Genomic DNA, 21,844 nt, shown 5'->3' on the forward strand with positions numbered 1-21,844 from the left:
TCTCATAGGCACTGCAGAAGCATGTCCAAATCAAATTTGTTTTTGTGTGTTCTTTATTTAATGAAAAATCTAAATTTCCCATGGAAAGCAGACACTTTTTATGAAAAAATTTAGTTGAACACCCAATTTTCTATGGAAAAAACAGTTTTGATGGAAAATTTCCCACTAGTCATATCTAGTATGTTACTCACATAATGATTGTACTAATGGAGAGTGGTTTGCGCATTCATCCCAATGGAAGAGCTCCCACTACTGGCTTTGGAAAGGGATCAATCTGGTCTCGCCATAATCTCCATTAGAAATTTTCTGATATTTAGCCCTTATGACAACAGCTAGGCCTGACGTCTCTTGCATCTCAGAAATGGTTGACGGTGCCTTGGGTTTGTAGGAAGGCATTGAGTTTGGAGAAGGGCTGTGATTGGGAGAGAAGATAAAGGGCACGGGGCCAGTCCCACACTCTCCATTCAACCTCCTGGGAGGCTCCCTCTGTCTTTTGCTGCTCCCTGGTCCCACTCTCCTGCCTCTGACCCAGCAGCAGGGCAGGTAGCTCACAGTGGCATTAGTAGCTTGGGGCAGTGCAGCCCAGAGCAGTTCTGTGTTGAAGAGGCAAAAAGGGAGAGGTTCTTTGCGCAGTTCTGGAGGACTGGGGCAATCTAGGGTGGTGGGACGTATCACAGAAAAGAGACACAAAGGATAGAGTCAAACATGAATCCTTTTAAATATTGAAGAAAATACACAGAAGGGAAAAGAACATAGTGATTGCCAGACTGAATCAGACCCGAGGCCCATCTAGCCCATGATCCTATCTCTGACTGTGGCCAGTGCCAGATGCTTCAGATGAAGTTTCAAGAACTAGGGATGGGGGATAATCCACACCCGTACTGGATCTGATCCTTGTCTCTAATAGTTAGAGATTGACTTAAGCCATGATACGTGATGTTTAATGTTTCTTCCAAAATGTATTGGAACCATTAATTGTGATCATTCTGGATATCCATATAAATGTCCAATCTCTTTTTTGACCCTTGCTAAATTCTTGGCCTTAAAGACTTCATGTGGCAATGAGTTCCACACTTCAACTTCATGTAGCAATGAGTTTTAATTACACTTTTTGTACAAAAACGTATTTCGTTTGATCAGTTTTCAGTTTGCTAATTTTCAATTTCATCGAACATCCTCTTATTCTGAGGGAACAGGAAAAAAAAAAGGAGAAAAGAACAGAAAACAGAATCAATTGTAGATTTTTCTTACTTAGTTGAAGGTTGATAACTAGGTAAATATATCCCAGGAAAAGAGATGCCATGCATCAAATTAGTGGTGACACCTTCTCGGCACTCTTCCCAGGCTACCTAGTGAGAAATCTGTCTTCCCTTCCACCCAATGGTTAAGAGATAGAACAATGTGTTCACTATCCCCCTTTCCACCAGTTCTCTTTTTGGGGGGGGGGGGAGGGGGCGCTTAAAAAAAATCCTCTTGTGTGTCTTAGATGCAGGATTTTAGAAGGTTGCCATCTGTGGGTGCTGGGGTGTGGGTTGTTCTCTGAAATGTGCACTCCCTAGCGGTGTTCACCAGGGTGGGGCCTGATCCTGCTTCCTCCACCCTAAAATGCCATTGACTGCAGTAGGAGCATGGTTGGGCCCCATATGCTGCAGAAACACACTGGATTTAGATGTTACAAAGTCAAATCACTCGTCGGAAATGTACTGTACAGGGAGTCTTCAAAGAAAAATAGAGCCGTTTCAGTGCCCATCTAGCTCCCAAATAGCCCATTGTCATACTGGCTTTTCTTGTATAGAGGAGCAGCGGGGGAACAGAGCAAGGGAGTCCATGGTAGGGCAGGAGTGAGCTGTGCAGAACAGCTCTGCTGAGAGCCTGGGGATAATGCCTCTTCTTCCTTCTTTGCAGTTTGCTCCCTTTATGTTTATCGTAAATGAGCTCTCCGCTGCAGGGCATGGATCAGCGGTCAGGTAGCGCTCCCCGTCAATGTGCAGTCAAAAAAGTGAACAGAATGTTAGGAATCATTAAGAAGGGGATAGATAATAAGACAGAAAATATCCTATTGCCTCTGTATAAATCCCTGGTACGCCCACATCTTGAATAGGGCGACCACATCTGCACGCAGTATCTCAAAAAAGATATATCGGAATTGGAAAAGGTTCAGAAAAGGGCAACAAAAATGATTAGGGGCATGGAACGGCTTCTGTATTAGGAGAGATTAATCAGACTGGGTCTTTTCAGCTTGGAAAAGAGACAACTGGGGAGGATATGACAGAGCTCTATAAAATCATGATTGGTGTGGAGAAAGTAAATCAGGAAGTGTTATTTCCTCCTTCACATAACACAAGAACTACGGGTCACCAAATGAAATTAATAGGCAGCAGGTTTAAAACAAACAAAAGGAAGTATTTCTTCACACAATGCACAGTCAGTCTGTGGAACTCTTTGCCAGAAGATGTTGTGAAGGCCAAGACTATGAGAGTATTAAAAAAAGAACTAGATACGTTCATGGAGGATAGGACCATCAATGGCTATTAGCCAGGATGGGCGGGGATGGTGTCCCTAGCCTCTGTTTGCCAGAAGCTGGAATGGGTGACAGGGGATGGATCACTTGATGATTACCTGTTCTGTTCATTCCCTCTGGGGTACCTGGCATTGGCCATTGTCGGAAGACAGGTTGATGGGGTAGATGGACCTTTGGTCTGACCCAGTATGACCATTTGAATGTTCTTATGTCAGTACCTGACCTGGGCCAGGGAAGCTAATGATCCAACCAGGACCAAATTCGGTGATGAATCTTGGTCAGGTGCCACCTGGGGCACTCTGCACATAGGCTAAGAAGCAGCTCTCCACTCAGGAAGATGATCTTAGAACAGTGTTTTTCAAACCATGAGTCACAACCCAGTTCTGGGTCACGGCATGTAAGGCACTGGGTCACCTTGCTCTGGTCAGAGCCGCCGAGTGGGATGTTAAAAGTCCCGTCGGTGGTGCTGCCCTCCTAAGGCAGGCTAGTGCCTACCTGTTCCGACACTGTGCTGCGCCCTGACAGCGGCCAGCAGTGGGTATAGCTTCTAGGCAGGGGGGCTACGGGACTCTGTGCGCTTTCTCCACCCCAAGCACTGGCTCCGCACTCCCATTGAGACCCCCCAAACCCAGAACCCTCTCCAGCACCCAAACCCCTCATCCCCAGCCCACCCCAGAGCGTGCCCCCCCTGCCCAGAGCCCTGTCCCCCTCCCACACCCCAACCCCCTCATCTCCAGCTCCCTTGGGTTGCAGGCATCAACAATTTTCATCAACTGGGTCCTCAGAAAAAAAGTTGGAAAACCACTGTCTTAGAAGGCTAAAAAGGCAAGGCACAAGGCCTGGACTCTCTCCTGCTGGGGGCTGGACCTGGTCGGCTTCTCAGGTCCTGTCCAGCCCCCCCCCCCCCAGGACTGCCCATGGGGGGGGCAAGTGGGGCAATTTGCCCCAGACACTGGGCCCCACAGGGGCCCCCACGAGAATGTTGGAGGCTCCCCTCCATCTCCGCCTTCGCCTTCCCCCATCCCCTGGCACCTCAGCGCGCCGCGTCCAGGAGCGGCCCTGGAGAGCCCTGCAGCCACATGGCCTGAGCTCCTCCCGCTCAGAGCCGCCTGGTAAGGGGACGGAGCTGCAAGCTCTGGCGGGCCAAGCAGCAGGAGCTCCTGGACACAGCTCACTGAGGCTCTGGGAGAGGGGGTAAATGGCATGGTAAGCCCCTCTGAGCTGGGCACCTCCCCAGCCCTGACCCCCAGCTCTGAGCCCAGCTCCTCTGAGCCGGGCACCCCCCCAGGCCTGACCCCCAGCTCTGAGCCCAGCCCCTCTGAGCCGGGCACCCCCGACCCCATCCCCCCCCAGCCCTGACCCCTAGCTTTGAACCCAGCCCCTCTGAGCTGGGCACCCTCCTGACCCCATCCCCCCGACCCCATCCCCCCACAGCCCTGACCCCTAGCTTTGAACCCAGCCCCTCTGAGGCTGACACCCCCCAACAGCCCTGACCCTCAGCTCCGAGCCCAGCCCCTCTGAGCTGGGCACCCTCCTGACCCCATCCCCCCACATCCCTGAGCCCAGCCCCTCTGAGCCGGGCACCGCCGGACCCAGAGCCCAGCTCCCCACCCAGCCCTGGGCAACAGTAGTGCCGCCCCCAGGCAGCGACAGCCCATTGGCACCAACCATCACCATCACCCAGTGACAGCCCATTATATAATTGCAAATGTATACATCCCATTAAAGCATTTATAATAATGTATTTAGTGTATTTTCAAATTATATTCAAAAATTAATTTTAATAATAAAATTTCACTGATTATTTTTTACATTTCCAAATACATGTTACTATAGTATTGCAACTTTTTTTTATGGATGGGGCCCCCGAAATTGCTTTGCCCCAGGCCCCCTGAATCCTCTGGGCGGCCCTACCCCCACTCTTTTTATGAGTCTCTCCCTCCTGCTCTGCCTGGCGGGGCTGGGGTCTTATAGCACAGGACCCCCACCCCGCGCTGCCCAGGGGAGCCAGGCTGAGGGGCAGCAGGAGGCAGGGAGCTCTACAGCCATGCAGGCGACCCTTCTCCCTGCCTTTCCCCCGCGGAGCTGGCAGCAGGGGGGCGAGGGCCCCCAGGGGGCAGCAGGAAAGGGGGCAATGGGAGGCAACTCCCCACCCCCCACTGCCAGGGACTCGGTGTCAACTTTCCGATCCACCTTAAAGCATCTCCCCGCGTGGCTGTGATTCCTGGGTGGGGTGTTGCCCGGGGAGCGGAGGGGGCTGGCGCGCGGCCCCGCCTTGCAGGGTTGTACCTGCCCAGCTGCGTCAACTTTGTCCCAGTCCCAGCTGGGTCGGGACGGCTCGCGTGGCGTGGGGCAGCCGGGACCGGCCGCGGAAGGGGGCAGGCTCGCGCCACGGCTTGCAGCAGCGTTGGGGCTTTTCCCCCCTTCCCGTCGCGGGGCAGGCCGGGCTCGGTGGGTTTCCCTTGGGAGTCTGGGCTTCCTCCCCGCCGCCCCATTGCGTGCCAGGAAGAGCAGCGAGAACTTTCCCCTGGGGGCGGCTTGTGTCCCAGGCTCGTCATGCTGCGGACGGGAGGCGTTTATGCCGGGAAAAAGAGGAAAAAGCCGGTGCAGAAAAGGTAGGTGTGTGTGAGAGACAGAGAGCAGCTCCCCTTCCCGGAGCGTGTGTAAATCACCCGTGCCCACCCCTGGGGCTTTGCAGGGCTGTCTGGGGAGGTGCGGGTGCTGCCTCTGTTTGCTTTAATCAAAGGGCAGGTGTTTCCTCTGCCCCTGGCTCCTGCTCGCTCCAGTGTCCAGGCAGGTTGTCCCCTGGCTCTAGTCCTTCTCATTGGTGCTATTCAGCGTCCTCGAGTTCCTTTCCCCCCTGACCCTGGACAGACCTCACAAGGCTTGGTTCTCTGCTGTCCCTTTGCTCCCTCTTTGGCTCACTTATGTCTAAAGTATTTGCTCCAGAACTGGTTGTGAAATACACTCCGAGAGAAGCCTGGGTCTCTGGGATGGGGCTGCTGAAATAGCTCGCGGATTCTCTGATAACATTTAAATCCCATCTGGACTGCATTGTTTGACTGTGAAATCTGAAATTGTCCAAAGACTCTCACAAAAGTTCACGCTGGATATATGTGCTTCCCTGGGTTCACTTAGCAGCTCCGCTCCAAAGACAAGTTAACTCTTAAAAAAAGCCATTCCCATGGAAGAAAGAGAGCACAAGGGTATTGTTTCCCGCTTTGGGAAGTCTAGTCAAAATCCTTCCCACGTTTTTTAAAGTTATAAATTCCCTTTGGAGCTGTGAGAACGTGACAGAAATCTCCAGAAAATGAAATGGGCAGTGGTTTGTGGAATTTTGGGACATTTGCTCTAAGTAATCTAAGGATGACAATCCAGGCTCTGGGCCGGGTTCTCAGGATGTCCTCCAAGTAGATCAGCGTGGTGGAGACACTGGGCTATTCTTATACTAATAAAACGAATCAGGTTTTCCTTCCTAGTGCCCTAGAGGAAAGATGATTCCTTCCGCTGGAGCTGCAGTGAGAGAGAGAGAGACCTTTGCCCTTGCTGGAGTGCCAAGTCAGGGCAAAAGATAATGGCTCTGATTCTCTACTGCTTTGCACTAAGGCTGTGCAAAATGCTTTCAGATCAGCAAAATGAGTGCTTCATGCTCACTTTGCATGGGTGTAAATGATTGCACAAGTTTTGGGGAAATGGGGAATCAGGATTCCCCTGCTGTCTCCTTGAGATTTCCAAAGCGCTTACCATTTCAAAATGTCTACTGGGTTAGTGTTGAAACATTATAATATAAATGTTTTATATACATATCAGATTAAAATTAAGTTTAATATAATATAAAAGCTGTAATGAAATGCATTGAAACAATAAAGTTGAAATGAAACAATTTGACATTATCAGAATGATTCATTTTGACTTTTTCCCATCAAAAAATTCACTGAAATTGACACATTTTCTAATGGAAAACTGTTCTGTCAAAAGTTTTGCAACTAACTCTACATGTGACCATATCCCAGACCCAGAGCATTCAGAGTACTTGGCAGTCCCTCCTCAAGATGTGCCAGGACTGGAAGACAGATAGGCATAGGTGGGACAAAGTGCAGTAGGAAGGGAAATTATGTTTGTTAAAGCAGGGCTGTTTGGTCCAATATCAATTCATTCAAATTGTTGGGGGTGGGAGGTGGGGAATAGGTTAAATACCATTTGTAAATATAATTAATATATGAGATGCTATTAATAGGCATCCCAATAAACTGTATATGCAAGACAAAGCCAGGAGTATGTATCTACTCCTTACCTCGCATCTTTGTTTAACTATGCAATATACGTTGCTGCCCCAAACAGAAAACCGTAACTGATGTTATTAATTTACAGCACAGACACTATTGCAGTTGCAGGTTCACCAGCTTGCAATAGTTCAGCTTCCTGCAGTGTTTCCCATGCTGAGTGTAGAGCAGTGGTTCTCAAACATTTATATTGGTGACCCCTTTTGCACAATGAGTGCGACCCCCCCACCTTATAAATTAAAAACACTTTTTAAATATTTAACACTATCATAAATGCTAGAGGCAAAGTGGGATTTGGGTTGGATGTTGACAGCTCATGACCCCCCCACGCAATAACCTTGCAACCCCCTGAGGGGTCACAACCCCCAGTTTGAGAAGCACCAGTGTAGAGGAATACTGTAGCAAATGTAAGTAGAATGGTGCAGTGTGATAGTGTATAACAAATCCAGTTGTCTTTGCCCTGTTAGAGAACAGTTTTATTTCCAGCAACACCCCTGCTGTTTATGTTGGTGTTGCTAGGTTTGTTGACAGTTCCATCATAAATTCTGGTGGGAGAAACTGCTTTGGGCCGCAGCCCAGTGTTTGTTTGCTGAGTTTCACACTGTAAAACATACACATATAATATAGCTGTGTCTTGTCATGGCTCTGACAAGTAAACAAATTCACAGAGCTGACCCATTTAGCGGGGAAATGTTTGTTGTAGCACAGAGTGGGGAGACTCCTATTACTCAACAGTAACTCCTTTGGCCAATGAAGGAGCGGTTCGATGGGTACTCCTGTGCAGTTGGTGGCAGGAAGGATTGCAGTTGGTGTGTGTTTGGGTCTTACGAATGGGGAATTAAAGAGAGTGAAATGGGGTAGTAGGGGGTCTCATGGCCTTGACTAGGACACAGGACCTAGACAGACCAATTTTTAATGTATTAGCCCCGCAGAAGAAAAATCTCAAGTACTAAAGTAGAAGAGCTTGCTCTAGGAACTCCACTGAACCACCTTAACATGGGAGAAGTAGGCTGTCTAGTTTGGATATGAAGGGACTTCTTCATTTCTCATGCTGGGAGCTGGAAGTGCTTATAAGCATAATTGTACTGTTCTCTTTAAATCTGGAGTGTAAACCAGGCTGGCAGGGCTAGGGAAGGTTCTAAGAGAAGCGCTACAGTAAAGCAGGGGCAGAGTAGCTTGAAGGATGATACTGGCTTCCTGATTCTAACACAGACCCTTGTTCAATGTGTGGAGAAAGTGACTTTCAGTGGTTTTTTACCAGTGTCACACGGCCGTGCTTTTATGCAACGTTAAGGCCAGTGTGTGTGGGGAGAGGCACCAGTGGATTGCGAAGCATGTTAGTGTAACTTGATATTATGAACTATCTTTATGGTCAACATTTTCTGGTAGGAATTAGGATTTCATTTCTTCCAGAAAGAAGTTATGTTACACAACTTTGAGTTAAACGAGGCAATTTGAAATAATATGTCTGGAGGAGGCTCTCTTGAGGAGAAATAGCTATCCTTTGCATTACTGCTAGATTAAATACTGCTTTGAATCTGCATTACTATGTGTGAGCTCGCTGGAGGAACCGGATCCAAGAGGTCTGGTTGGGTGCTAGGATGGGTAATGAGCTAGGATATCATCCCCCGGGTTGCTGTGTGAAACCACCACAGGTTGGCAGTAACTGACAGTCACTAGGTGACAGCTGCCTTTCGGAGAGGAGCTGGTCTCGCTCCAGCTCCACAGTGGATGTGTGTGTGCTTCACAGATGCCACTGCCATGGCAGCCTCAGCAAAGAGGACAAGCAGGGAAGTGACGTAGGACTGAACTGTCCTTCCACCACCAAGAGTGGACGGGTGGTCTGGTCAGGTCAAAGTGAGACATAAGGGCAAGGCTGTAAAACTTCAGAGCAGCTGGGAATTTCCCTGGTATACATTATTTACTTTATGGGTAAGTAGTCTGGTTAAGGTAGAACCCCAGCTATTCTGTACAGACTATCCCTTTCCCTATGATTTCCCCAGTGTCTAATGAACAACCTGTGCCTCTTTACAACATCTTCTCATCCATGGAGACCTTGGGAGTTCCTTGTGTGTTGAGCCAGGAGCATTTAAGAGGAAGCTATTGTAGAGGCTGTTTAATTTAAGCCTTCTTCCTAGTAACCTAAATTTAGCTCCCTCTTTCTGACGCTTCCCTGCATCGTTGGTCAGTAGGTACCATAGATTCCTCCATAGAGCACTCTCAATGTTCATCTGGATGCTACAAGAGATCCTTCACCCTTGCACCTGACTGACAACTCACCAAAAGCCTCCCACTGCCTTAGCATACTCAGTTATCATTATTTCTAAGCAGAGCCTCTTGTATCATTGCTGTCTGCCTATTTCTCCTAACATTGTCCCCATCTCCTGGAAGGACCTTGTGAGTGAAGAATGATCTTCTTCTGCCTTTACTAGAAAGTGGGCCCCCTCTAAGGAAATTTGTCCCAGATCTAAAATGCATTAGATGCCTTAAATGGGGCAATATAAGAGCATTACATTTTGTTCTGCTTTTTATAATCTTATAGTTTGTGTAAACTAACTTTACTGAACTTCTGTGAACAAGCTAGTTTCTGACTCCTTCTACAAAGACAAACAAACAACTTTTTCATTAGATAAGGATCAGACATCCAACAATCTGATTGTCTTGAGGTACAGAATCACTTGTCTTCTTAAACAAGAAACATCTATTAAAGAAAGCAACTATGAACTACAGACTCAACCAGGCTTCCACACAGTTTGAGTTCCAACTTAGTCTCTCGTGTACCAAGCAACAAACCTTTTCTCAGACTCTATGCAGCATGCAGACATATAGTCGTTGAATAGTACACTGCAAGTATGTTGTCACACATATTACTTTGGTACAATATGTGAAAATATCATTAAAAAATACTAGAGCTGTCAAATGATTAACAAAAAAATTACAATTGTGCGATAAAAATAGTCGTGATTAATTGACTTTATATTATTATTTTTTATTACAAATATTTGCACTGTAAAAAAGAGAAACAAAAGAAATAGTATTTTTCAGTTCACCTCATACAAGTAGTATAGTGCAATCTCTTTAACTTGAAAGTGCAACTTAAACAACACAATGTAAAACTTTAGTGCTTACAAGTTGAAGCATAATGGGGCATACAAATATTTAGCATATCTGGCACATAAATACCTTGCAACACCGGCAACAACAGTGCCATGCCTGTTCTCACTTTCGGGTGACATTGTAAATAAGAAGTGGGCAATATTATCTCCCGTAAATGTAAACAAATGTGTTTGTCTTAGCAATTGGCTGAACAATAAGTAGGACTGAGTGGACTTGTAGACTCTAAAGTTTTACATTGTTGCAGTTATATAAAAAAAAATAATTCTGTATTTGTAAATTACACTTTCATGATAAAGAGATTACACTACACTACTTGTATGAGGTGAATTGAAAAATACTATTTCTTTTTTACAGTGCAAATATTTGTAATAAAAATAATATAAAGTGAGCACTGTACACTTTGTATTCTGTGTTGTAATTTAAATCAATATATTTAAAAATGTAGAAAAATATCCAAAATATTTATAATAAATTTAAATTGGTATTCTATTGTTGTTTAACAGTGCGATTAAAACTGTGATAATCACAACTATTTAAAAAAATTAAATTAATTTGTGTTGTGTTAATCCCATGCATTAACTGCAATTAATCGACAGCCCTACAAAAATACTATGGTGAAATAGTGGTCAATCCCTTTTTAAAACTTGAAAAATAAAGCTTCCTATTTATTCTCCTTTCTGGACTCTCATGGGCAGTTTTTGAGTAACAAGAGAGCAAAGAATCATGTTTGATGTAGAACTGCTAAACCTAGATAATTTTATTTTCTCACTCCTAAAAATCTAGAACTGAAAACTCTAGTAAAGCATTGTTTTGTTTAAATTTTCATCCTATCTCTACATGGATCCATTGCTCTAGCCCAAGTTTAAACTTCCGATGAACAGATTCTGTAACGAAAGTGTGACGAAGTCTTTGAAAAATGGATTCTAATTATAAAGTAGTTAATCCTACTGTGACGAGTTCTCACCGGGGTGCCACTGAGCCCTGTGACGCACTAGCCTGGGCTCCCTCTCACACTGTGCTGCTGTGAGACGCTGCAAAGCCCTCCCAGCTTGCACTTTCACCAGCATTCACACAGGTAGGGACACACCCAGCCTCAGTTACACGCCGGCTCTCCGACCACCAGCCTCCCAGCCTAGGACCCCAGAGCAAATCTATCCCATATATGAGTTTTATACCCAGTCCGCCTCTCCCTCAATGTGAAGAGGACCGTGCACACTTGTGGTAATGAAGCTGAGATTTTTTCCCCAGACACCTTAATCAAATGCACACTGATCTGGGTTAAAATATAAAATATGTTTATTAACTACAAAAGGGTAGATTTTAAGTGATTATAAGTGATTACCTAGTAAATAAACAAAACCACAAACTGAGCTGCTCATACTAGATAGGTAAGATATGAATTAACAAATTTTCACCCTGAGTGATAAACAGGCTGGCACATTCTTAAGCTTCAGCTTCTAGGCTCTAAAGTATTACATTCTTTTTTTAAGTTGGGTAGGTTGGCTTTCCCAGATTTTCATACACAGGCTAGAAATCCCTTTAGCCTGGGACCATCACTTCCCCCAGTTCAGTCTTTGTTTCTCAGGTGTTTCCAGATGTGTGATTGTAGAGAGAGTGAGGTACCATCATGATGTTATTTCCCCCTTTTATATCTTCTTCCCACTTGCTGGAAAGCTCATTTGCTCTGACCTGGGTCAAGCAGTTCCCATTGTGTGGTTCTCTTAAACAAGTGGACAAAGAACATGCAAGCGACTATTTGATGACGATTAAGATTACAGTGGTGCACAGATGGAGTTTGGGAAGGGCCTAGCAGAGGGGGATGTGACTTGTGCCAGGTTTATGCTGATAGTTCCCTTCTTATTTGCATTTTTCTTTCCATCTGTTAGCCCGAAGCCACCACCTCCCGAGGGCGTACTGTCAAACCCCTCCAAGCGGCACCGGGACCGCCTCAATCAGGAGCTGAACAAACTGACGAGCTTGCTGCCCTTCCCTGAGGATGTCCAGGCCAGACTCGATAAGCTTTCCGTCCTCCGGCTGATTGTAGGATACCTGAAAGTGAAGAACTACCTCATGGGTAAGTGTCAGCAACTCAAAGAGACTCCTGTGCTGAGACTGGGAGGGCTTCCTGGCTTGATGGTGTTAAGGGATGTTCAGGGATCTGCTAGGCAGCATTTTATCTTCTTCTGAGCCAGATGGCCTCACAGTCCTGAATGCAATTTGTGCCAGAATGAGCTGCCACTGGGGAGGAGGGAGCAGTCTTAGGGCAGGACAGACCATGCTTCCTAGGAAGCTGGATTGATGCTCCCTGTTTGTTCGTTAAGGCCAGGAGAGCAGAGTGGCTCAGGGCTGCGCTTTTAACTCATTACTATTAAGCTATAGTGGTCGGAGGAAATGGGCCATGGGAGATTTGTCCTTGCCTAGAGGATGGACTTGGGAGGTTGAGGCAGAGCAGGCTAGCATCCCCACCCTAAGTGGGGGAAGGCAGGCTCACTTGTCGAACTCCAAGCAAAAACTTCTGGGAAGAGGAGGAATCTGAGGCCCTCTTTAATGGACGCTGTTCTGTGACTTAGTCAGTGCTTGTGAGAGTAGCTTGTGGGAGGAGGTGCTGCCCAGGTAGAAACATTCCTTCTTGATGAAGCCTGTTGGCTCTGTGTTGGAGAAGACCCTGGGGATCAATATTACTAAGCACTTTGGGGAACGGGCCTGTACACAGGTTCGTGAGACTGCCTGGTTTTGAGAATCTGCTCCATCTAGATATTCATCATAGGGTTGGCTCCAGAAATCTCACTTTCCGGGTGCAGTGCTTCTAGGAATGAGGATAGAAATCTCACTCCTTCCTCCCCTGTCTGTTTGCTTCTGCTCCTGGGAAATACAGAGGGTGCAATGGGGAAAGAGGAGATACTTGTAGGTGGCCAACTGCTTAGAAACATAACATGGAAAGCACCCAGACTCACCATTGCCTGATGGCTGGAGTTGCAGGGACGGTATCATGGAGAACGTTAGTGGAGGATCCCTGTGCTTTTGAGAAAGATGAGAATCTTGGCCAGGGAGTCCTAGGCCAACATTCTATTTTTGCTCCTTGCTTGACTAATAGCGCAAGAATGCACGTGGTAAAGCATCTAATCCTATGTAGGCTCCTCAGGTAACCGTGATGTTGCAGTTGTGGTCCCAGTTTTAGGGGAGCAAGAAGCAAAACTTTCAGCCATAACCTTCCTCTGTCTTGAAATCTTTAATATGCTAAATATAAAAGAGGGGATTTCAAAAATGCACAGTGTTGGCCTATCTCTGCTCCCCATTGATGTCAAAGGTAAAACTCCTACGGCTGTCAAGGGGAGCAGTTAGGCCAATGCTGAATGATTCGGAAAATCCGTATTGTGATAAGTTTTATCCTAATTTTAGTTGAATGATATTTATCTCCATGTGTAAGCCTTAGTAGTTCTACCCAGCGGACAGAGGGATTGAGATAGGGTCGTATTTAGCAAATGTAGAACACTCTAAAAAACAAGTCACTGTTTCTGTCTGGGAATTTGATAGAGTTGTTTTGGTGTCCATTTTCAATGTAAAATCTGCAAGGTGGTTTGTGATCCCACTGAGCACGTCCTAGGTAGGGCTGGTCAAAATTTTCCCATCAATTTTTTTTTTTTTTTTGGTGGAAAATTGTGTTTTCAACTAACTGAAAATTGTCACAGAAAATGGCTGCTATCCTCAAATTTCTGATTTTTAATTGGAAAATTCTCTTCCCCCTCCCCCACTCCTAAAAATAAATATTCAGCTATAAGCCAAACAATGTTTCAGTTTTGGTTTTCAATGAAGAGTCAAAATTTCCTGTAAGGGAACAAGATTTTTTTTCATCTAGCTCTGGTCCTGGGGTTCGTTTTGGTTGGCCTGGGTTTGGCTGAAATACCATGGTATTGTAAAGGGCCTGATTCAAGACAAATTACATCCTGTTTCCACATCACAGAAACCTGCAGACTTCAACAAGGAGAACTGAAAGAAAGATGCAGGTCATGGGCAGGTGTATTCTGTAGCTTTGGAACCGTTACAACATTGTGGGAGCTCTAGTACTTTTCATTGAATTGGGCACAAAATGAAATGTGAATCTTGATGGTTCCACTTAGTTTTCTAAACTCTTGGAGTGGGGTAGGGGAGAAAAGTATAATTGTGTGTGTCTGTGTTTGATAGACAGCTCTGGACAGCACTCACATATGGTGATGGGCGTACTGTAGGTACCTAGGTATAACAAGAAGATGATGTCAACTGGAGTATTTTATTCAGTATAAGCATGTAAGTTTTAAATATTTCTGTTGATAAGGCCGCAGAAAATCTCTACATTTGAGCTCTGTAAGGGTGGGACTTGTTCTGTGCTCCCTCCCTCAACATGACTTATTTCAAAGTGAAGAGATAATTGATCTGGGCTGCTGTACAGTCAGATCAGCCTTTGATGTGGTATCCTGGGAAGTGTTTTGCTTTGGAGAGAGGCTGGGAGGGGAGAACGGAGTCACTGTCTATTTTTGGTCTTCCTCTGGGCAGAGAGACTGTTCTTGCAGAGAGACGCTGTATCTGTGCCCCACTGCATTGGGGCACTGTGGTGTGCTACCCTTGTGTGTTCTGCCGTAACGTTGCATTAGCAGGACTTTTGAACTGGCTGTGGCTCAGACCTGAGAACATCAGGGCCAGTTTGTGGGTTCAGGGAGGTGCTCAGGACATGCCAGGGGTGGTCATGCTTGTTGGGAGGGGTCATGGACTTCAAGTTGGGAGAGAACTGAGCTCTAATCCTGCTTCTGCTGCCACTGACCCACTGCGTGCCCAGGATGCACTCATTTGGGGTGCCCCCATTTTTGGCGGCTGCGCACTCAGGGTTTCATCACCACTTACTGGAGTTGTGGATTCTCAACCCCTCTGAAAACCCTCGGTGTCTCAAGACAGATGCTTTTATGAAGACTTTGGCCTTGAGGTCTCTGCCTTTATTTTTCCACCTGTAAAATGTGGCTTACAGCTTCTGCAGAGCTCACAGGGCCATTGTGGCTTAATGGTTTCATGCTGAGAAAGCACTTTGGGATCCTCTGATGGGAGTTGGAAGAGCATGGCAAAGGATTAGTCAGCCAGGCACAAAGCACTTCTGAGGAACAGCACCGATGGTTCCATTCAGCCTTCCATTGCTAGAAGAGTGGTAGCTCTGATAAGCCTTATCCAGGGGCTCCCACTGGAAATGCAGCAGCTTCCTGGCTCTCTCATGGATGTGCAGGTCTCCTGGGAGTTCCCATCTAACTACAGGGTATGAGGAGTTCATAGCCCACTGCAGTTAATTATTTTAATAGTTTAATTCTCTGCTCAGGTTGTAGTTGGAACAAGCCCCACTCTGAGCCTTTGCCACCAACTATACAACCATCACCTCTGTTGGCATTGGCTCAGGCATCTCCCTTTGCTCCTCACCCCATGACAGGTTACTGCCTTCTGTAAGAAGTCCATTACCAAGCTTGTCCTACTTGTCTTAGAGCCAGGGTTCTCAGACTTTTGTGCTGGTGACCCCTTTCACACAGCAAGCCTCTGAGTGTGACCCCCCCTTATACATTTAAAACATTTTTAAATATATTTAACACCATTATAAATGCTAGAGGCAAAGCGGGGTATGTGGTGGAGGCTGACAGCTCGTGACTCCCCATGTAATAACCTTGCGACCCCCTGAGGGGTCCCGACCCCCAGTTTGAGAACCCCTGTCTTAGAGATAGAGTTGCCAACTTTCTAGTTGCCGAAAATCGAATACCCATGCCCCACCTCTGCCCTGAGGCCCCACCCCTTTGACGAGACTCCACTCCATGCTCACTCCTTCCTCCCTCCCTCTGTCGCTTGCTCTCCCCCACCCTTGCTCAGTCACTCAGTTTCATGGGGCTGGGGCAGAGGGTTGGGGTGCGGTGGGGGGAGGGAGAGGCCTCTGGCTGGGGGTGCAGGCTCTGGGGTGGGGTCAGGAATGAAGGGTTTGGGGTACAGGAGGGGGCTCAGGGCTGGGGCAGGGAGTTGGGGTGTGGGAGGGGATGTGGGGTGTGGGTTCTGGGAGGGAGTTTGCGTGCAGGAGGGGGTTCAGTGCTGGGGCAATAGGTTGGGGTGCGGGAGGAGGTTCGGGGTGTGGGCTCCAGGCAGTGCTTACCTCAGGCAGCTCCCGGAAGCAGTGACATGTCCTCTGGCTCTTAGGCGCAGGGACGGCCACGTAACTCCATGCGCTGCCCCTGCTTCTAGGTACTGTTCCCGCAGCTCCCATTGGCCGTAGTTCCCAGCCAATGGGAGCTGCGGAGCTGGCACTTGGAGTGGGGGCAGTACGCAGAGTTCCCATGGTTGCCCCAGTGCCTAGGAGCCAGAGGGACATACCGGCAGCTTCCTGGGGGTGCCTGCCCTGCTGCGCTACTGACCAGGCTTTTAACAGCCCGGTCAGTGGTGCTGACCAGAGCTGCCAGGGTACCTTTTCGACCGGGCATTTTGGTCGAAAACCAGACGCTTGGCAACCCTACTTAGAGACGAAGGCCACCTTGTCTCAGCAGTGTCAAACAGTTTGGTGGTGTCTGCAGACATTCATCATTCCCCACCCCACAAAAAGAAAACCCTAACAATTTTAGCAAGCTGCTTGCTGTACCAGAGCCTTTGTACGTGTCTGATTCAAGATGGACATACTCTTAGCCCTTTTCTGGTATGTACAAGGGGGAAACTCAACTGTGGCAGAAAAGTGACACTGAAAGAGCTGGGAGGGGGAAAAAAATCTCATTTTGGAAAAATTTCTCCAACAATTGTGTCAAAGCAAAGGCTTTTTGGTTAGATTTGAGGTCTAATAAATTTATTTTAGAACTGTAAACAACCTGATTGTGGAAAATTGTGCAGGTTTTGGAGAATTCGTTTTTATTGTACTCCACCACTCTTCAAAATGTTTTATTAAAGAATAGACATTATCTATACCGGGGCCTCTGGAGACACACTAATCTCTTCTGCCCCCTCTGCGGCTTCTTCAGCAGCAGAACTAATGCATTGGTGTTTTTAGGTTTTCTGATGTTCGTGATTTATGCTGGAGGTCAAAAATATGAGAGATCAATAGGGCAAAGTGTTATGTAAATAAAAGTTAAACCAACAAAAAGAAGACCATTGCACTAAGTGTAATTTGACTTCTATATTTGGGGGGAAGGGGGCAGCTCCAGTCAGGTCAATGGGGCTGCATGTGGGGGGAGGAGCAAATTCTACGCCTGCCCAAGGCTTGCAGTTTCAGGGGGCAATGCCCCCTGCCCCCCAAACTACACCCATGCAGTTCAGTTAATTTCTAACATGTGTTTGGTTATGGGAGTGGTTAGAATAAGTCAGACCTTGCCAAATGGAAAATGAAATATAACTGTAGAAAGGGAATTGTGAATAACAGAGTTGAAGGCAAAATTTAATTAGTATTTTTAAAGTTACATTTAAATGTAACAATAGGACAGTTTCTGTTGAATGGATGCCTCTTAAGCTCTCATTCTCAAGTATGCAAGCGATTCACTTTATACAAGCAAAATAAAGGCTGCTGCGACTTTCCCTTTATTTTTCTGGAGTGGTAGAGAGAAAAACAAAGCTGTAGTATGAAAAATCTGATCCTCCTCATTCCTTGTTGTCACCATGCCTCAGTGGGTCACAACTGAGAATACCAAATTCAGGACAAGCTGCTGACCAGCCCCAAACTGGTGGTTATTCTTCCATAAGATGTACCGAACCAGCAACAAAAGTAAACTTCTGTCTCACCACACTGACTAACAAGAAGACAGAAATGCAGCCTCCTTAGGTATTCCAGTCCTGGATTCAACACCCAGACACTAGACTTAAAGATGAGTGGTTATTTAAAACCAATTTCATCAAACCAAAGAGTTCTTCTGATCCCAAAGGACCAGCCACACACCCAGGTCAATACATAACTCACATCTTACCCAGAAATCACGCTGTTGCCAATCCTTTGGTATCTAAAATCTAAAGGTTTATTTATAGAAAGAAAGAAAGGTGAGAGTTAAAATTGGTTAAAGGAATCAAATACATACAGTAATTGCAAAGTTCTTGGATCAGCTTTGGAACAGAGATGGAATAAACTGCTGGCTTGTTAAGTCTCTAGTTGCTTCCAAATCATTGGAAGGACCTCCGTCCCTTGGTTAGAATGCTCCCATTGGTATAAATCCATAATCCAGAGGTTTGAGCAGGAAAGATGCAAAATGGAGATGTTTCCAGGACCTTTTATAGCTTCTGCCACGTGGAGGAAAACGTCATTGTCCCAAAAAAGCCCTCAACATCGTTTGTGGAAAAGTACAGGCACAAGATGGAGTTTAGTACCACATGATCTAGTCACATGCCCTTGCATGCTTCGATGTGTCATAGCAGGGGCCATTACCCATATTTTAGTTAGAACGTCCATCTGGAAAGTTCATTAGGTGGGGATAGGCTTCTTCCATGGCCCGTTGTGTTCGTTGATGGGCCGTCAGCTTAAACATTCCCAACATAATATGCTAGCTAGACTGGATGTAAGTATCCTGTGGGTGTTACCCAGGAGCAAACACATTTGAAATACAGGTACATAGTCAATATTTCATAACTCCAGATACAAAAATGATACATGAATGTCATTATCCTATTTGTATTCAGTAAACCCTAACTTTTCCATTCACACCCTACATGACATAGTTTGTACAAGTTTTGTTGCAGTTGCGTAACAGTGGTAGCAACAATGATCTACATGGTCATATTTTAATCATATAACATCTCACTTGTTTAAAATGTGCCACTGATAAGTTTTGGATTCTGTCTCGGCCCTGACCTAAGTGATGGCTCTGTCCATCTTGAAATCCCAGGGCCTGGGCTAAGTGACTCACTGACAAGCAGCCCTGAATCTGTTATGGGTGCTGATTTGATATAGCTGCATATGCTCACAAGTCCATCCAGCTTGCACGCTGCTGATCTTTCCTTAGGAGTCTGGAAAGAGAGGAGTAAAATGACAAGTGTCTCTTTCTCTGAAGTCTGAGAGAAAAAATTCTCATCAATTGCAGTGTTCAACCAGTTAAAGGGAATAAGCTGCTGTAGTATGTGTGAGTGCACTTGCTGTATACAGCTAGTTTCACCCAGCCTAGAAATGGAGGTTTTAGTGCTATTGCAGCTCTTGCGTTGGACAGTAGATCATCTGGATCTCTTATTTGTAAATTGATGTCCCGTTCTGAGTTTACGACGCTCAATCCCATAGTCTTCCTATGGGATTCAAGGTACAACATTTTCAGCTTATGACATGGTTCTCAGGAGTCAATTGTGTCATAAGTCCGAGGACTGCCTGTATTCGTATGACTGCAGTAGTTGCTAGAGGTCCCAATCCACATCAGGGCCTGATGGTGTAGAGTGCTGTAAGGGAGAGTTTACAGTCTAAACAGACAAGGCAGGTAAAGGGTAGGGGAAAAGGGAGCTTTATTATCCCCATTTTACATATGGGGCACTGAGGTGGAGAGCGAGTAAGTGGCCAAAGTCACACCAGGTGTCTGTGACCGAGTTGGGACCAGAGCACAGAATTTGTGCCTCAGTCCAGTGCATTCCCCACCAATAGTCCTTTCCCTCAACAGGAAGGAGGTTGCAAAACAGGAAAGGCCATTGGGGCTGGTTGAGTTTGGTGCGGATGCCAATCTGCTGATATAAGCTTCCTCTAAAACGTTTGTTCAATTCAGTATCTTCTTCACTCCATTTTCTTCCCCCATCCCTTTGTGGTCTCTGAAGCTGTGTGTTGCTACAGCCTTAGAAAACCCCTGCCGGGAGCAGCCGGGATAGATGGATTCAAGAAAACCAAAAGGTTTGTTTTTCCAAGAAGCATGTTTTATGATATTTAATGTGACACATGATACCCAGCGAGCCCGATTCATTTGTGCAGGAAAAGACTTGAAGCTGATTTATTTGGCAAACCAATCTACTTGTGTTTGCCTCTCCAGCTGTCCTCCATAATGCCATTCAAGAGGCAGACTTCCCGTGCCGGCAAATTACTCCTCTCCTCGATGGCACAGAAAAGAAGGGAATAAAACATGTCATAAAGTAATGGATTCTCTACTCAAGTGAGCTTCTCAATGTTTTATCCCATGGGTGGCATTGCTGGTGATTTACACTACTGCTCTTCCCCTAGCGTGCCTGACGTTCAAGGGTCTCCAGGATAGAACATGGTTCATTTGACAGAATTCTCTGGTGCTTCACAAGCTGATACATAACCCCCACTGTGGGTGTGTATAGGTGGGATTGCTTCCTCTGCTGCTGAAATGCAGCCACCTCCGGGGTGAGACATGCCATCTGTTTAAAAGCATAAAGCAACAGTGTCGATGACGTTCAGGTTATTTTTGACATGAGCATTTGCATGGAAGGCTTATAGTCCTCCTCAGTGTACATGCTTTAGTCTAAATTAAATCCACATTGTCCCCACATGCCATAGTGGGGAAGCTGCAACCCACTGAGTATAGCTCTAATTTATTCGTTTAGCCCTCCCTCTTATGAGCGAGGAAGGTGCCACCAGTCTTCAGTATGGACTTTGCATCTCAATGCAAAGCTATTGCAAGAGTATGGCATAGCTTTTGGTATGTGTGTCACAGTCTTGAGGGTGCTCGTGCTAATGAATGATTTTGCTAAAGAGCCCTTGGGCATTGGGACAGGACACCGAGCTTCCCTTTGCTCCTGTACCCAGATGAGAGGTGGAAGGGTCTCCTCCATTATCCAGGAAGCCAGAGGAAACTCTGAGCAGGGAGTGTTTAGACAGTCCTGTTGCAACCCAGATACCATAGACTCATTTTATCTTTTGTGTGTCAACTCCATTGTAATGCTCTCTAAAGGCTGCAGCCCCTCCAAAGTGCAAACTGAGCTGTACATACCTACAATATGGAGGAGAGAGGCTGAAATTCTCTCTAGGTCAGTTGACTGTACACTTGCCATTCCCCATTAATCTGCCCACGAGTTAGATATTTTTCTACCTTTTTTTTTTTTTTTTGTAGCAGAAGATGACAAGTACTGTCAGCATCCCTATGTCAGTTAGGAAACCTGCCTGGATCCCAGCAAATACGCTTCCAAATAGAGTGATCACCTATAGAGATCAGAAGACAGCAGTTAAACCTAATCTACACAATACTGTAACCTACAGATAATTACTTAGCAACAGGCTGTTGTGCTGGCAAATGCTCTCCTTGTGATACACTGAAAATATGTTAAAACAACGAGGAGTCCTTGTGGCACCTTAGAGACTAACACATTTATTTGGGCATAAGCTTTCGTACTTCTGCGGTGACCTAGAATCCTACACGAAAGCTTATGCCCAAATAAATGTGTTAGTCTCTAAGGTGCCACAAGGACTCCTCGTTGTTTTTGCTGATACAGACTAACACGGCTACCACTCTAAAACCTGAAAATATGTTGTCTTAGCAACCCTAATGAGAAAAGTCATTATTTGTCCCCTTGACAGGCTAGCTGCATTCACGGTGCAGGTTAGTGGCTGCATCTAGGTTCCTTTACTCTATCGGTGAAGTTTAAATTGAACTGTTTGGACAGCGGCTACATTGTATTTCTGAATTTCTTTTACCTCTCGCATTTGACTTGGAGAGGTGTCCCATGGCAAGTAGAAATTGTTCCCTACTGGACAACAAGACACGGGAACAGTGGCACTGCCAATTTACACTAAACGAAGATCTGCCACAAAGAATCTGATGTGCACAAGGGGGTCTTTTTCATTCTGTTTGTGCAGCACCTTACAACAGGCCTATTATGCCCTGGCCTCCTACATAGCACAGGCCAGAGACCCAACCCGTGACTGACCTGTTGTTTGGTAGAGGTGGTTGACATTTTTCTAGTCTGAAGCTTTGACAATTTCAAATTTGGACATTATAAAATTCCAAAAAAAAAAAAAAAGAGGGAAAAATGTAGACAAAAC

The 21,844-nt window shown here is 46.1% G+C and overlaps 1 protein-coding gene across 5 annotated transcripts in view; it reads left to right on the forward strand.

Moving 5' to 3' along the window:
* The first annotated feature begins 4,830 nt into the window (after positions 1–4,830).
* Positions 4,831–21,844, forward strand: part of LOC128845605 (aryl hydrocarbon receptor-like) — a 135,618-nt gene continuing 118,604 nt past the window's right edge. For all 5 annotated transcript variants that reach the window (XM_054044436.1, XM_054044437.1, XM_054044438.1 and 2 more), the window contains exons 1-2: positions 4,831–5,136; positions 11,808–11,995. In XM_054044436.1, the coding sequence (XP_053900411.1) occupies positions 5,078–5,136; positions 11,808–11,995 (247 nt within the window). In that variant the 5' untranslated portion in view covers positions 4,831–5,077. The remainder of the gene's footprint in view (positions 5,137–11,807; positions 11,996–21,844) is intronic.

This window comes from Malaclemys terrapin, chromosome 11 (assembly GCF_027887155.1).
Source record: "Malaclemys terrapin pileata isolate rMalTer1 chromosome 11, rMalTer1.hap1, whole genome shotgun sequence".
Taxonomy (NCBI): Eukaryota; Metazoa; Chordata; order Testudines; family Emydidae; genus Malaclemys; species Malaclemys terrapin.